This window comes from Chiloscyllium plagiosum, chromosome 24, assembly GCF_004010195.1.
Source record: "Chiloscyllium plagiosum isolate BGI_BamShark_2017 chromosome 24, ASM401019v2, whole genome shotgun sequence".
Lineage (NCBI taxonomy): Eukaryota > Metazoa > Chordata > Chondrichthyes > Orectolobiformes > Hemiscylliidae > Chiloscyllium > Chiloscyllium plagiosum.
Window position 1 is genome coordinate 55851347 of NC_057733.1, and position 16539 is coordinate 55867885.

At 40.4% G+C, this 16539-nt stretch overlaps 1 protein-coding gene across 4 annotated transcripts in view; it reads left to right on the top strand.

Annotated features, from left to right (window-relative positions):
- LOC122562329 ((E3-independent) E2 ubiquitin-conjugating enzyme UBE2O) overlaps positions 1–16539 on the top strand; it is a 161442-nt gene that overhangs the window by 76062 nt on the left and 68841 nt on the right. For all 4 annotated transcript variants that reach the window (XM_043715203.1, XM_043715202.1, XM_043715200.1 and 1 more), the window contains one exon: positions 8792–8946. In XM_043715203.1, coding sequence (XP_043571138.1) covers positions 8792–8946 — 155 coding nt within the window. The remainder of the gene's footprint in view (positions 1–8791; positions 8947–16539) is intronic.

Sequence of the window (16539 nt, forward strand, 5' to 3'; positions counted from 1 at the left end):
CCTCCATGCACAACTTCACTAGTATGCTTGATTGGCCCTAATCTTACTCTTGTCATTCTTTTATTCCTGATCTACCGATAGAAAACCTTAGAGTTTTCCTTGATCCTATCCGCCAATGACTTCTCATGTCCCCTCCTGGCTCCTCTCAGCTCTCTCTTTAGGTTTTTCCTGGCTAACCTGTAACTCTGAAGCACCCTAACTGAGCCTTTACATCTCATCTTAACATAAGGCTGCTTCATCCTTTGACCAGAGATTCAATATTTGAGTAATCCATGGCTCCTGCGTGCGACAGCTTCCTCCCTGCCTGACTGGTACGTACTTACCAAGGACACTCCGTATCTGTTCCTTGAATAAGCACCACTTTTCAGTTGTCTATCCCCTGCAATTTCCTTCTTCATACTATGCATCCTAAATCTTGCCTAATCACATCATAATTGCCTTTCCCCCAGCTATAACTCTTGCACTACAGTATATACCTATCCCTTTCCATCACTAATGTAAGCATAACCAAATTGTGGTCACAATCACAAGTGCTCACCTCCCTCCAAATCTAACACCTGGCTGGATTTATTACCCAATACAAAATCTAATGTGGCTTCGCCCCTTGTTAGCCTGTCTACATACTGTATCAGGAAACCCTCATGCATATGTTGGATAAAAACTGACCCATCTAAAGTACTTGAACTATAGTATTCCCAGTCAATATTTGAAGTCCCCCATAACAACTACCCTGTCACTCTCGCTCCTAACGCGGACCATCTTTGCTATTCCATCCTCTACATCTCGAACTATTTCGAGGTCTACAGAAAACTCCCAACAGGTTTAGTGGGCGGCACGGTGGCACAGTGGTTAGCACTGCTGCCTCGCAGCGCCAGAGACCCGGGTTCAATTCCCGACTCAGGCGACTGACTGTGTGGAGTTTGCACTTTCTCCCCGTGTCTGCGTGGGTTTCCTCCGGGTGCTCCGGTTTCTTCCCACAATCCAAAGATGTGCAGGTCAGGTGAATTGGCCTTGCTAAATTGCCCGTAGTGTTAGGTAAGGGGCAAATGTAGGGGTATGGGTGGGTTGCGCTTCGGCGGGTCGGTGTGGACTTGTTGGGCCGAAGGGCCTGTTTCCACACTCTAATCTAATCTAATCTAATCTAATCTAATCATGTAATCTAATCATGTAATCTAATCATAACTGAGGTTAACCTCTCCTTTCCTGTTTCTAATCTCAGCCCATAGTACGTCAGTAGATGACTCCTCAAATGTCCTTTCTGCAACTGTTGTAATGTCCTTGACTAACAGTGCCACATCACCCACTCTTTTACCATTTTCTCTGTTCTTACTGAATGATTGAGGGCAGAGCAGTGGACGTGAACTATATAGACATCACCATGACGTTTGACAAGATTCTGCATGGTAAATTGGTTTTAGCGAGTTTTGAGAAGATTTGTAGCTCAGGTTGAGGTTCTGGATGTAATTTAGCAAAGTTAGATCACAAGGAATACATGAAAAACTAGCCATTTGGATACAGAACTGGCTCGAAGGTAAAAGATAGGGTAGTGGTGAAAGGTTGTTTTTCAGACTGGAGGCCTGAGACCAGCAATGTGCCACAAGGATCACTGCTTTTCGTCATTTATATAAATGGTTCGGATGTGAACATAGGGAGTAAGTTTGCAGATGAAAGCAAAGTTGGAGGTGTAGTGGACAGCAAAGAAGGTTATCTCAGATTACAATGGGTCAGTGGGCTGAGGAGTAGCAGATGGAGCTTAATTTAGGTAAATGTGAAGCTGCATTTTGGAAAGGCAAATCAGAGCAGCTCTTATACACTTAATGGCAGGATCCTTGGGAGTGTTGCTGAACAAAGACCTTGGAGTGCAGGTTCATACTTCCTTGAAGATGGAGTTACAGGTAGATAGGATAGTGAAGAAGTTGTTTGGTGTGCTTGCCTTCAGTGCATTGAATATTGGAGTTAGGAGGGGTCCTGTTGCAGCTGCACAGAACATTGTTTTGACCACTTTTGGATTACTGTGTGCAATTCTGGTCTCCTTCCCATAGGAAGAATGTTGTGAAATTTGCAAGGGTGCAGAAAAAATATGCAAGTGTTGCCAGGGTTGGAGGATTTGAGCTATAGGGAATAGGCTGAATGGGCTAGGGCAGTTTTCCCTAGAGCATCAGAAGTTGAGGGGTGTCCTTTATAGAAGTTTATAAATCGTGAGGGGCATGGATAGGGGCAGGGGTGGGGGAGTCCATAGGGGAGGGCATAGGTTTAGGATGAGAGGGGAAAGATTTAGAAAGGTCTTAAGGGGCAACTTTTCCATGCAGAGGGTGGTGAGTGTATGTAATGAACTGCCAGAGAAAGTGGAGTTGGTACAATTATAGCATTTGAAAGGCACCTGGATGGGTGTATAAATAGGAAGGATTTAGAGAGATATGGGCCAAGTACTGGCAAATGGGATTAGATTAACTTGGGTCCAACTCATCCATGCCGATCAGACATCCTAAGTCTTTATTTCCTTGCTGTATAGCATTGTGACGCATGATTTAAGGGACCAGAGGCAGTTACAAATATGAGGATTGGGATGTTTTTAGAATACAACAAAGGAGGCCCAAGAAATTAATGAGGGAAGGGTTAAAATTAAGGAAATGACCAAAAGCTAAATGATTACATTGTAAGTTTTCATTGAGGAAGGTCCAAGAAATTTTCCAGAATTAGGCATCAGTTTGATTAGGCAGAGTAAGGAGTTGAAGGAATTTAGTAAGAAGATTGTACTGAAGGATTTAAGAGACTGTAAGTTAAGTCCCTGTGCCCTAACATTTTAATATGCCAGTGTGTTGCAGGAGCCAACTATGGAGATGGTCGGTCATTGGTCAGTGTATTCATGCAATGGACAGTGAAAAACATTGCTTTGATTGGACGTTGTCAGCGTGGACTTGTAAAAGAAAAATCTTATTTGACCAACATTTTGGTGTGTTTTGAGGATGTTAATAAAATTCAAGGGGAGTTAATGGATGTAATATATTTGGATTTCTTGAAGGTTCATCAACTTGTCTTGTCACATCCTCAAAGAACTCAATAAGGCTTGTGAGGGATGACCTGCCCCTCACAAAGCCATGCTGACTATCTTTATTTGAAAAAAACAGTTTGATTAGTCATAAATCCTGTCTCTCAGAATCCTTTCCAATACCTCACTTACCACAGACGTAAGACTGACTGGTCTGTAATTCCCAGGGATTTCCCTGTTCCCTTTCTTGAACAGGGGAACAACATTCGCTTCCCTCCAATCATCCGGTACTCCCATGGAGAGTGAGGATGCAGAGATCATCGCCAGAAACACAGCAGTCTTATTCCTTGCTTCCCGTAGTAACCTTGGATATATCTGGTTAAGTCCTGGGGACTTGTCTATCTTGATTAGATTAGATAGATTACTTTCAGTGTGGAAACAGGCCCTTCGGCCCAACAAGTCCACACCGACCCGCCGAAGCGCAACCCACCCATACCCCTACATTTACCCCTTCACCTAACACTACGGGCAATTTAGCATGACCAATTCACCTGGACTGTGGGAGGAAACCGGAACACCCAGAGGAAACCCACGCAGACACTGGTTTCCAGAATTTCCAGCACATCCACTTGCTTAATATCAATCTGTTCAAGCCTTTTAACCAGGTCCACACTGTTCTCACTATTAACAAGGTCCCTTTCACTAGTGTGTACTGAAGCAAAACACTCACTTAGGGCCTCCTTTATCTCTTCAGACTCCAGGCACAAGTTCGCCCTACCCCCTCTCTGATCAGTCCTACCCTCTCTATGATCATTCTCTTATTCCTCAAAATAGATTAAAGAAAAATCCAGAAATTTCTAATACATCTTGATGCACAATTGTTTACCTTCCTTAGGCTTAAAAAGCCATTAGTTCTGAAGGCTACCTCTCAAACTATTTCAAAATACATCACTGGTTACAGAAATAATTAATTTTTACATGCACAGAAAACCCATATCACTAATACTAAGCCTAAAAATTCAAACTGTCAATTATATTTAAAATATATATAAATCTCACATGTTACATTGCTAAACCTTTCTGTCTGATATGAGGAGATGAACCTGATGTATTCCCAGCTGTCCTCTTTAAACACTGATTTCTTCCTTTCCTCCATCCTCTTAGTTTAGGGGGATGACGGGGAAAAAAAAGGTTTAGCTTTATGGATTCACTCAATTATCAATCTTTATTGCACCCTTTGGACTTAAATATGAGCTGTTGTTACAAAGTCCTTCTAAAGGAATAAAGTATGAGTTTTATATGTGGTTTCAACTGTAATATTCAGGTTCCATTCGCAACTCTATTTGTGTGCAATATGAAGTAGCAATTTGTAAGTATAGGGAATGTTCATATGTCAGATGTTTAGAATTGCATCCCTGTATGGGATTGTGTTTGTAAGTGGGAGTGTTTGTAAATGCCCCTCTTCTCCGCCCCCCCCCCCTCAACCTCCATATATGTTTGCCCTTTAAATTTGGAAACCATTGCCTGGGTGCTTTCTGACCTAATTTGTTTGCATCCAACAATAATAGGCCTCCAAGTCCTTGTTATCTGCAGGGAGGTGAAGAATGGACTGCTCACATTTTTTAAAAGAAAAACAAGGATACCACTCCAATGTAACCTCTGTGTGATTAAACTGGAAGAATGGGGTTGGGGGTGACCTCATGATTCTACAGATTGAGAGTAGCATATCAGTGGATAGAGAGTGAATGGACATGTATGGTTTCTATGGATGGTGAAGCATCAATTCAGTGTACCTGTCAATTTACTCCACATGGCAAAATGTCCAGTTTTCTTTTGTTCACTGCATTTGGTTTGCTGTTTTCTCAACTAACTTAAAGATTCCCCCCCCACCTTATATTTTCATCAAATGTTAGTAGTTTCTATACAAATGTAAACATTTCATTTCTGGACTTTCTTCAGAGCCCTGTTCCCAGCTCACTATTTTAACTGCAACTTTAAAGAATTATTTGAGACTTCAGCTTTAATGAAAGTCTCTGTTTACATGCCGTGCACTCAGACGCTCTGATAGTGTAGAACTATTGGGGCCAAGCTGGGCACTGATTACGGATTCAACTTTTTTTTTGGTAGGAATCGTACTGATATAGATTATTCCTCCCACTATCTGGAAATAATTTTCATCAGCTATAGTGCCCACAAGTGCAGATGATAATTTAGAGTTTGGCTAATCTGTCAAACTTTTGTGAACCATTTTGACAGTTACTGCAATGTTCCTTTCATATATCCCATTGCTAAAAGGGTTTTTTGCTGCTATGTTTATATTCACTTGTCTCCAACAGCCCCCACTGTCAGTGAGGAATTTTGCTAGTGTTCAAAGACTGGTCCTTACCAACATTGCCATTACTTTATCCATAGATATTTTCTTGTCTTTGCTAAATACTAGTAAGTAACAGTCCAGATATCAATATACAAAATGTAAAATGAAAATTGTTTTTTTCCTTCCTTCAACCTTTAAATCTATAGCCACTACTTCTTTGGAATCCCTTACTAGGGGTAGACTTGATAGACTTTGATATTGTCCTTTTGATATATTTTACAATCTCATCTATCACTTTTCTCTCTCCTACGAGCTTATAGTATTTCACATTCATTATTCCTGCATCCTTTCCTCAGTTTTGATCTTTTAGAAGACACATGAGCAAATAGCACAATCGACTTTTTGGCTTTGAAATTTCTATTCCCAATGTCAGTAACATTACTTTAATTTCCGTAGTGCAGTGGTTATGTTCTGTTAAAGGGATACAATATAATGTACGAGTAAATTCAGTGTAAACTGTGTATTTACAGATTTTCCAAATACAGAATTTCTGTCACTTTTCATACTGTGCTTTCTTCATCGATGGGCTACTTCATAACAAGAATGTTTCACTGGACACTACATCCATGTTCGTAAATGATTGATTCAGCCTCTTTTACAAGAAATTAGCACTCTTTTCAAAGATTTTAGTGTTGTCATCTGCAAAACTGAAACTGGTGGAACATTTAAATTCCTTAACTTTTTCCTGGTCTGTTTTAGTGAATGAGTATGGGTAGTAATGTAGCCAATCTGTTTCTCATATGGTAGACATTCATACACTGAGCAATACTGCACAATTAAAGGCTCACCACTACATTCATCACTGGCTGAAATCTCATGACCAATGTCCTTTCATTGATCTGTAATATCCTCCTCCAACCAAATCCTTTGTTTTTTATTTGGTTTTGACTGGCCTATAGCACTTGAGACAATTCACGGTGGAGTGATACTCCTAATTGTACCTGAAACATCAATTAACTTCACCTGAGCATTTCTGGGGTTCATTTATCTAATGAAATTCCAATTTCTTTTTGCTTCTCAGTTTTAAATAGCATTTCTGTCCTCCTTTCTATTGGGTATAGTTCCCCTTTTGTACTGTCACCTGCAATGTGTATCAAGATGTCTTACCAATTTGTTAACATTGTGTCCTCATTTTCTTTCATATTATTGATTTCCTCCTTTTGAGCTATAAATTCTGTTAGGAAGGAATTCTTTCTTGGGATTCTTTGTTGCTTCTGACATTTGTTCTGGTAGTCCTTGTTTATCTGTAGATTTAACTTTGCCATAACTAGAAGTCTGACTATACTTGATATTTTTGTATAGTTCCAAACTTAAGTGCCAGCACATTGGGCAATTTCCAAATTTAAATTTCTAGAACGTACTGAATTCTATTATCTGCTCTTCCATTGTACTGTCCTCAGCTTTTCTAAATTTGTCAACATTTTACCTGCCTCGTAAGCAGTCTTGATAATTTTATCCGTGAAAGTTGACAGCATGTCCAAACCTTCATCCATGTTCAAGTCACCCAGGCTCTGATTTATAAAAAAAATTCTTATCTTGCTTCTATATGCTAAGGTTAAAAAAAATCACATGACCGGTTATAATCCAACAGAGTTATTTGAAAACATAAGCTTTCGGAGCGTCATTTCTTTTCCAGGTGCTCGCATCTGAAGATGGAGTGAGGATCTGAATGCTTGTGTTTTCAAATAAAACTGTTTGACTGTAACCTGGTGTCATGTGAATTTTGACATTGTCTGACACCAGTGCTTCATTCTATATGCTAACCAAAGTGATAAGGCTGTACCTTGCTTCCTCATTTGGTAAAGTAGTAACCCAGATCCATATTGTAACTTCATTCTTCCACTGATCATGATACACACTTTCAGAAAACAGGTGGATACTTGTACTCCAAAGCTTTACATTCTTGACTTAATCATTCTGTGCTGCCATTATTATACTGCAAGGGATAATAATCTAAGCAGAATACGAGTCCATGTTTTATATGAAGGTTTTATGTCCGTTAGCTATGCTCCACAATTTTCTCACCTCCACAATTACTAGGTCCCTATAATAGACAATTGGTTCAAACCCAGTGAATTCTTCATTAATACTTCCATCACCTGAACTGCCATGCAATTAGGCCTTGGACATTCTTCAGATCATATTAGGTAATAGCACTGCTTTTGAAATGTAACAATCCTGTGCCTAAGGTATACGCCACAAAAACCCATTTGACATTCAAGTTGCAAAAACTTTCCTGGTACTTTGAACAGAGCAAGGTAAAACAAAATCTGTTTTTCTGTTCTTCCTGGTCAAGGGGCCAACATCTGTTCCTGATTCAGATTCTTGTAGAACAAGGGGACAAGATTTTACTCTTCCCTGAACTGCTGTACATTACGTAGTGTTAAAGATGGCATCTCTAACTTAAGCCAGAATCAAAGTGCTTCAGCTGGTCATTCACTCAAAAACTCTGCTCCTTTGCATTAGTCCTACCATGCCTATATTGCCATGTGGTAACATAAAATATATGGCAAGCCTATGCATTGTAGAAAAGCCTACTGTCTCCCATCAAGATCCTATGTGGTCCATCTTTGCTAAGTGTGTAGTAAATGATATTATTGTAATGTGTTTACTTGGTCATGTTAAAACTGTCTCTCTCTGACTTGCTGTAACAGCCTCCAGCAGCCCTGGCTCCCTACTTACATATCCACTCGGTATTGGATTGAAAGCTTACTATTTTCAGATTTTCTAAGGACATGGTAACCAAGATTTATTTTTCAATCTGCTGATATAGTCCTCTTGTTGTCAGCTTAGGATTCCAATTAATATAATCATTATTGTATAAATTTAGGAATTGGACTTTGTTTACTCATTCTTGGGATATGGGTGTCGCTGGCCAAGCCAGCAATTATTGCCAATTCCTCGCTGCCCAGAATCAACCACTTCACTGTGGGACTGGAGTTATATGTAGGCCAGACCAGGCAAGGAGGGAAGATTTCCTTTTGTTTTAAAGGACATTGGTGAACCAGATGGGTTCTTAAAACAATCAACAAGAGTTTTATGGTCATCATCAGACTCTTAATTTTTATTGAATTCCGATTCCACCATCTGTCATTGTAGAACTTGAACCTAGCCCCTGAGAACATTACTTGGGTTTTCTGGATTAATAGGAGAAAGTGGGTATTGCAGATCTGCAGATCAAAGTGTGGCGTCCGAAAAGCACAGCAGGTCAGGCAGCGTCAGAGGAGCTGGAGAGTTGTCGTTTTCGACATAAGCCCTTCATCAGGAATGTAATGAAGGGCTTATGCCCAAAATGTCAACTTTCCTGCTCTTTGAATGCTGCCTGACCTGCTGTGCTTTTCCAGCACCACTCTTTCTGGATTAATAGTCTAGTAATAATACCACTAGGCCATTACCTCTCCTCACAGTCTAATTTTAATTCTGTCTAGAATTGCTGTTGAGATTCTGAAAACCAGCACCAGTGTGGATGTGATGTGGCAGGATGGTACAGTGGAGAAAAATATTCGATCCAATGACTTGCTGCCAGTTCATCACGTAGACAATAACGAGTTCTGCCCTGGAGACTTTGTGCTGGATAAACGTGGTAAGTGTAAAGTCTAGTTTGAGCACTCAATCTTGCAGATGATTGGAAAATAAATAGAGAAAAACAATTACCTTTGTTGAATAGCTGGCATTTTGTCTGTTATAGAACTTCCTCTTTGTTGGTATCTATCCTCGTTCCAGAATTCAGAGTCAGGAAGGAGGTACTTTTTGTTCTATTATTTTTTTCTGGTTTTGTCCCACCCAGTTGATGATGGATAACAGGGGGTGGACAGCTAGTACTTAGAATGATAGACAAGCCATCGTGGTATGAGGTGGACCTGATCTTTGCCTAGAATTTTCATATATTTAGATGAGTTTGGAGTAAGTATAATATTGAGGTACCCTCACTTGTCCTTTCCGTGTTAAATTGAACAAATTTGATCAATCCATACAATAGCTGGTGTAGTGTCCCCTAGATTTCAGATATGGTTCCTGATCTCTGCTAGTTGTATTAATCTACAGCTGTGATTTTGAGTTGGTTTCTGCTTGTCCCCTTGCTCCTGGTAGTTTTCCTGTTGATAATGATCTGTAGGCTTAACCACCATTTGGAGATGGTGTCTTTGCTAAGGAAACTATATTCCAGCACGTTAATAATGTTTGCAAAAAGAATGTAGGAGACTTGAGGTGCCATCTCGTGAGATCGAGCATGGAGCTGGAATAGGCCACTTCAGTTTGGTTTGACATTCAGCATCCTGAAGTGTCTTTGTAAGGTAGATGTGGATAGGATGTTCCCTTTCTAGAAGAATCTAAGAGCTATGGCTCACAGTTTAAAATAAGGCATCACCTTTTCAAATGGTGATGATGTTAAATGTTTTATTGGGGTTGAATCATTTGAACTTTCTGCCTCAACTGCTTTTTCAGAAAGAGTTGATGAATATTTTTTTAAATTTAAAAATCACACAACACCAGGTTATAGTGACTTTTAACTTTGTCCACCCCAGTCCAACACCAGTTCCTCCACATCATGAATATTTTTAAGGCACAGTTGGATATATTTCTTTGTAAGCAAGGAGCAAAGGGGTGTCAGGAATAGGTTACAATTGGATCAGCTGTGATCTCATTAAATGGGTGAACTGGTTTGAGGGACTGAATGGCCACTGCCTTATTGTTTGTATGATCAGCTCATAAAGAGAGGGGGCTAGAGTAGAGACCATGGCTGAGAAAGCATGAGGACTGCAGGGATTCTGGCCTATCTCAGTCTTTGTTCCCGAAGACTCCGAAGTCTGCTTCAGTAGCAGATGACGCAGCAACAGTAACATCAGTGGGAGTTGATTGGTTGTTGAGCAGCTCCTGTTCAGGATTGTTTCATCTTTGGTAATTTTGAAGTACAGAAACTTTTAAACTAGCACAAGAAAAATAATAATTCTTGGTGGGAAAGGGAATTGAGTTGTGGTAATAGTGAGGATTTTCTATTAATTTCCAGTTTGTAGTAAACATTACTAAAGTGAGTAAAATGAAAGTAAGTTTAAAAAGCTTAAGGTATATTTAGGCAATTTGCATAGCAGAATGTCTACCCTCTGACCTGTAGGCAGTTGGAGTAATGAAGTGGAGACTTCACATGACCAAGACAAAGCCATGTACAGAAAATGCCACCAGCTACACAAGTGAGCTATGGCTCTTCTCGGTGAAACAGCAGCTGGAATTACAGGTTCATTTACAAGGCATAGAGTGGATAACACTTCTTATATCACAGGTTAGAGAAGAACAGTCGCATATGGGATGGGTGACTACCAGATACTCAAGAAATAGTGGCAGGTTCTGCCTGGTAGGGGGCCTGTCTCTAACTGGTTTTCCATTCAGGGTTCTGGCAAAGTCAATAGTTTCTTGAAGGAATGCAGCAAGAGCCAAACCCAGAGCACCACATGTGGTCCAGCTGTACAGTAGAGAAGAAAGATGTGTGTGAGAGCAGTAGTGAAATGGGGATTCTTTAGTTAGAAGAGCACACTGGTGTTTCCTTAGCTATTGACAACTTCAGGATAAGATATTTCTTCCTGGTGTTTAGATCAAAGATGTCTCAAAACATCTGACTAAGATTCTTATCAGGAATAGAACAGCCAGAGATTATGGTCTTCACTGGAAGCAACAAAGCGAGTTGGAGGGATGTGGTCCAGAAGTCGGAATTTAGAAAATTAGGTAGAAAATTAGCAAGCAAGACCTCAAGGTTTTGATCTCTGGATTACTGTGTCACATTGAAGAGTTCAGAAATAGGAGGATCAGGCAGACAAATGTGGTATTGTAAAGGTGGTGCAGTCTTGGATGGCTTTCGAATTCTTAGGGCCCTGGGACTTTTTCAAAGGGAGGTGGCACTTGTACAGGTTGGATGGCTAGCACCTGAACAAAGACTGGACTGAGATCTTTGCAGAACATTTGGCTGGTACTGATGTGGAGACTTCAAATTAAGCAGAGGTGTGCACTGCCAAGAGAGAATATTAGAGTAATACCAGAGTGTATAGAAATACTAGAAGAGGCAGATAGCACGAGAATAGGGAGTAATAAGGTACTGATGGAGTCATAGACTTCATTACTTTCTATCCTACAAAATCAGAGTTGTCACATATATAGTAATGTATGAAATATAGTTAATAGAATTGGCAAATTGCAGTCAGATTATGTTGTGGTGTTCAGAGACCTTGCTGAAGGAAAGGCAGAATCTGGCGTTAAATATTTCTGGCTGCAAAGTATTTAGAAACCATAAAGCAAAAAGAAAAGTTGTTTGGGGTTTTTCGTTAAGGAGAGCATTTCTATGCTGGAGAAGCAGCATAAGGTTTCCCATTGGAGACTGGTTAGCAAGTTTAGATTTCATGGAATACAGGGAGAACTAGCCATTTGGATACAGAACTGGCTCAAAGTTTGAAGATAGAGGGTGGTGGTGGAAGGTTGTTATTCAGACTAGAGGCCTGTGACCAGTGGAGTGCCACAAAGATCGGTGCTGCGTCCTCTACTTTTCATTATTTTGGTGAAATGATTTTGATGTGAGCATAAGTGGTATAGTTAGTAAGTTTGCAGATGACACCAAAATTGGAGGTGTGGTGGACAGCGAAGAAGATTACCTCAGATTACAACAGGATCTTGACCAGATGGGCCAATGGGCTGAGAAGTGGCAGGTGGATTTTAATTCAGATAAATGTGAGGTGCTGCATTTTGGGAAAGCAAATCTTAGCAGGACTTATACACTTAATGGAAAGGTCCTGGGGAGTGTTGCTAAACAAAGAGACCTTGGAGTGCAGGTTCATAGCACTCCAAGTGGTGTGAAAGTGGAGTTGCAGGTAGATAGGATAGTGAAGGCGGCGTTTGGTATGCTTTCCTTTGTTGATCAGAGTATTGAGTACAGGAGTTGGGAGGTCATGTTGCGGCTGTACAGGACATTGGTTAGGCCATTGTTGGAATATTGCATGCAGTTCTGGTCTCCTTCCTATCGAAAAAATGTTGTGAAACTTGAAAGGGTTCAGAAAAGATTTACAAGGATGTTGCCAGGGTTGGAGGATTTGAGCTGTAGGGGGAGGTTGAATAGGCTGGAGCTGTTTTTCCCCAGCATCGGAGGCTGAGGGGTGACCTTTTAGAGGTTTACAAAATTGAGGGGCATGGATAGGATAAGTATAGTCTTTTCCCAGGGGTCGGGGAATCTAGAATTAGAGGGCCTAAGTTTAGGGTGAGAGGGGAAAGATATAAAAGAGACCTAATGGGCAACCTTTTCACTCAGAGGGTGGTGCATGTGTGGAATGAGCTGCCAGAGGAAGTGGTGGAGCTGGTACAATTGCAACATTTAAAAGGCATCTGGATGGGTATATGAATAGGAAGGGTTTGGAGGGATATGTGCCAGGTGCTGGCAGGTGGGACTAGATTGGGTTGGGCGATCTGGTCAGCGTGGATGATTTGGACCGAAGGGTCTGTTTCCGTGCTGTACATCTCTATGACTCTATAACAGGATGTCCCAGAAGGTTTAAAAATTGAATCATAGGTGCCGGAATAAGCCATTCATTTCATCGACCAATACAATTCAACCGACTCCTTACCCAAAACTCTCTTTGCTGCTGGTAATATGAAATGTATTGATCTCTAATGTACTCTGATTGAGACACCATAGCACTTAGAGAATTAGGTAGAGAATTCCAAAGGTTCACAACCATTTGAGTTTTAAAAATAGCTATCCTCTTCTCTTCATCCCTTATCTTTAAATTTGCCCCTGGTTCAAGTCTCCGCAACCAGGGAACACATTGTATCTATATCTACCCTGTCTTCCCTTAAGTATTTTGTAGGTTCCAATGAGATCACTTCTCATCAAAACTGTAGGGAATACAGGCTCCGTTTGTCTAATCTCTCTCTCCATGGGACAGTCCACACCAAGGAAACAAAAACTGATTCTGTGGTAGTAACATTTTTCCCGAGATAGGAAAGCAAAACTGCACACACTACTCCAAGTGCGTTCTAACTAAATAGCTATATAATTGAAGTAAGACTTCACTGTTGCTGTACTCAAATCCCCTTGTGATAAAAGCTAACATTCTATTAAAATAGCTATTAGCTAATAGCTTACTGCACTTGCATGTTAGCCTTCAGTGATTTATCGACAAGGACATCTAGATCACTTTGTACGCCTACACATTCTAATGTCATACCATTTAAGAAATACTCTATATATCTGCTCCTAACAATTTCATCCGCCATATTCTTGCCTACTCACGATCCTCCTGAACCCAGTTTATGTTCCCCTTGTAGCACACTTTTCTGCTTAGCTTTCTATTATCCAAAATTTGGAACTTTTAACATTTATTTCCACCTCTATGTCATTAATATTTCATTAGGACCATCTGGGGCCTAAGTGGTCCCACTAATCACATCCTAAAATATGAGAAATACCCATTTATACCTCGTGACTCCATCTGTTGGCTATTTGTTAATCCATGCCAATACATTCCCTCTTGTCCCATGTATTTGATTTTTCTAGGCAGCCCCCTGAGTAGGGTGTTAAAAGCCTGCTAAAAATCTAAGTAGACTGTCCATCAGTTCTCCTTTGTCAGTTTTATTAGTAATATCTTCAAAATTCTGAAACACCAATTCCTCATTCTGAAATCCACACTGACTATAACCAATTAATTCGGTATCATCCAAGTTTCTATTTATCCCATCCTTTATAATAGATTGTCACAGTCTCCCTCATTAAATAATGGAGTGACACTTGTTACCTTGGAATCCACAGAAATCATTCCAGAATTTATTGATTGTGGAAGATAATCACCAATTGACTATCTTTGTAGCCACTCTGCGATGTAGGCTATTAGATCCTGGGGATTTACCAACTTTCAGTCCCATTAAATTCTACAGAAAATCTTCTTATTGATGTTAATTTCTTTCAACTCATTGTCCATACTCACTTGGACCTATAGTTCTGGGCACTAGTTAGACCACACCTGAGGTACATGATCAGTTTTTGTCCCCTTAATCTAAGTAAAGATATACTGGCATTGGAAGCAGTCCAGAGAATGTTAATCCTGAGAATGGAGGGATTTTCTTATGAGGAGAGGCTGAGCAGGTTGAGTTTGTACTCCTAGAAGAATGAGAGGAGACCTGACTGAAACTTTAAGATTCTTGGGGGTTTTAACATGCATGCAAAGTTTTTTTTTATCCCTGTGAGTCTAAGATTTGAGGGCGTAGTTTCACAGTAAGAGATCACCTATTTGAGGCAGGTGTATAATTTTCTTCGAGAATAGTGAATCTGTAATGATGAAGTGGTTAAGTATATTCAAGGCTGAGATCGATTTTTAATGATTAGAGGAATGGGGTTGGGGGGTGGGGTGGGGTGGGGGGAGAGAGTGGAGAAGGTGGAGTTGGATATTGTCTGACCATCCGTGATTGTGTTGAATGGTGGAGCAGACCTCCTGATGGTCGAATAGGCTACTCTTGTCTTGTGGACAGATAAGGTGGGGAGAAATTATTCTTGCTTATGTGGATCGAGAACCGAAAGGCGCAGTTTTAAAGAAGCCAAGGTGAGGTGAGAAAATATATTTTTGTACAACATATAATTAAGGTTTGGATGCATGATGGGGGCAGACTGGATTGACATATTGAAGAGGACATTAAATGATTATTTCCTCTTAAGTGAAGTGTAGGGTTACAGGAAAAAAGGAAGAAATTGGCACTACATGGCACTGTATAGACATCCTTAAGCATCATAATAATTCTGGGCATATTGTATGTTCAATGAGCTCATGGTTAATCTAATGGTTAATATTTCTGCCTACCCCGATAACTTTTATCCACTTTGTTTATCAAGAATCTTTCTAGCTCTGCCTTTTAAAATGTTCAAGGAATCTGCTTCCAAGATTATTTCGAGGAAAAGTTCCAAGCACTCATGACCTTTTCAGAAAAAAGTGTCTGTCTTAAATGGGTAAGCCCTTTATTTTTAAACAGTGACCCTAGTTCTAGGTTTTCACACAGTGAAACATCGTTTCCACATTCACCTACTCTGGATCTTATTTGCTTCAACCTAGTCACAACTTGTCCAATCTGGTCCAATTTTCTCTGAACTGCATCTGACACATCTAATCCTTCCTCGAGCGGAGATACCCATACTGTTCACAGTAATCATCCATTTATGGTCTCATCAGTGCCCTGCAAAACAGAAGCGTAGCCTCCTTACTTTTGGATTTGATTTTCCCCTGTCAATAAGTTACATCCTAATTGCTAATTGCTTTCCTAATGCCATACAAATGGGATAAAGACAAAGTATCTGACTATCCATGACACTCTCAATTTTGTAAACTTCTATTAGATTGCCCTTCTGTCTCTGTTCAAATGCAAGCAAACCAAGTTTTGTCCAAATCTCTCCACTTAGCTCCTACCCTCTCAATCAGGCGACACCCTGGTAAACCTATTCTGTACCTCCAAATCCTTCTGAAGGTGTTCTGTAGTGACTAGAATTGTACATAATATTCCAAGTGTGGCCTAATTAAAGGTCTATACAGCTGCAATATGTCTTGCCAATTCTTTTACTCTCTGCCCCAAACAATGAAGGTGAATGTGCCAAATGGCTTCTTAGTCAGCTTTTCCACTTGTGTTGCCACTTTCAGGAAATTATGGACCAGTAAGGTCAGATTCCTCTTTATATTGATGCTAGTAAGGATTCTGCCATTTACTGTATAATTCCCTCCTGCGTTAGACCTTCCAAAGTTCATCACCTTACGCTTAGAGTCATAGAGATGTACAGCATGGAATCACACCCTTCGGTCCAACCTGTCCATGCCGACCAGATATCCCAACCCAATCTAGTCCTACCTGCCAGCACTTCAGCCCATATCCCTCCAAACCCTTCCTATTCATCTACACATCCAAATGCTTTATAAATGTTGCAATTGTATCAGCGTCCACCACTTCCTCTGGCAGCTCATTTCATACCTGTACCACCCTCTGTATGAAAAAGTTGCCCCTTAGATCTCTTTTATATCTTTCCCCTCTCATCCTAAACCTATGTCCTCTAGTTCTGGACTCCCCCACCCCAGGGAAAAGACTTTGTCTATTTATCCTATCCATGCCCCTCATGATTTTATAAACCCCTCCAAAAGATCACCCCTCAGCCTCCGACGCTCCAGGGAAAACA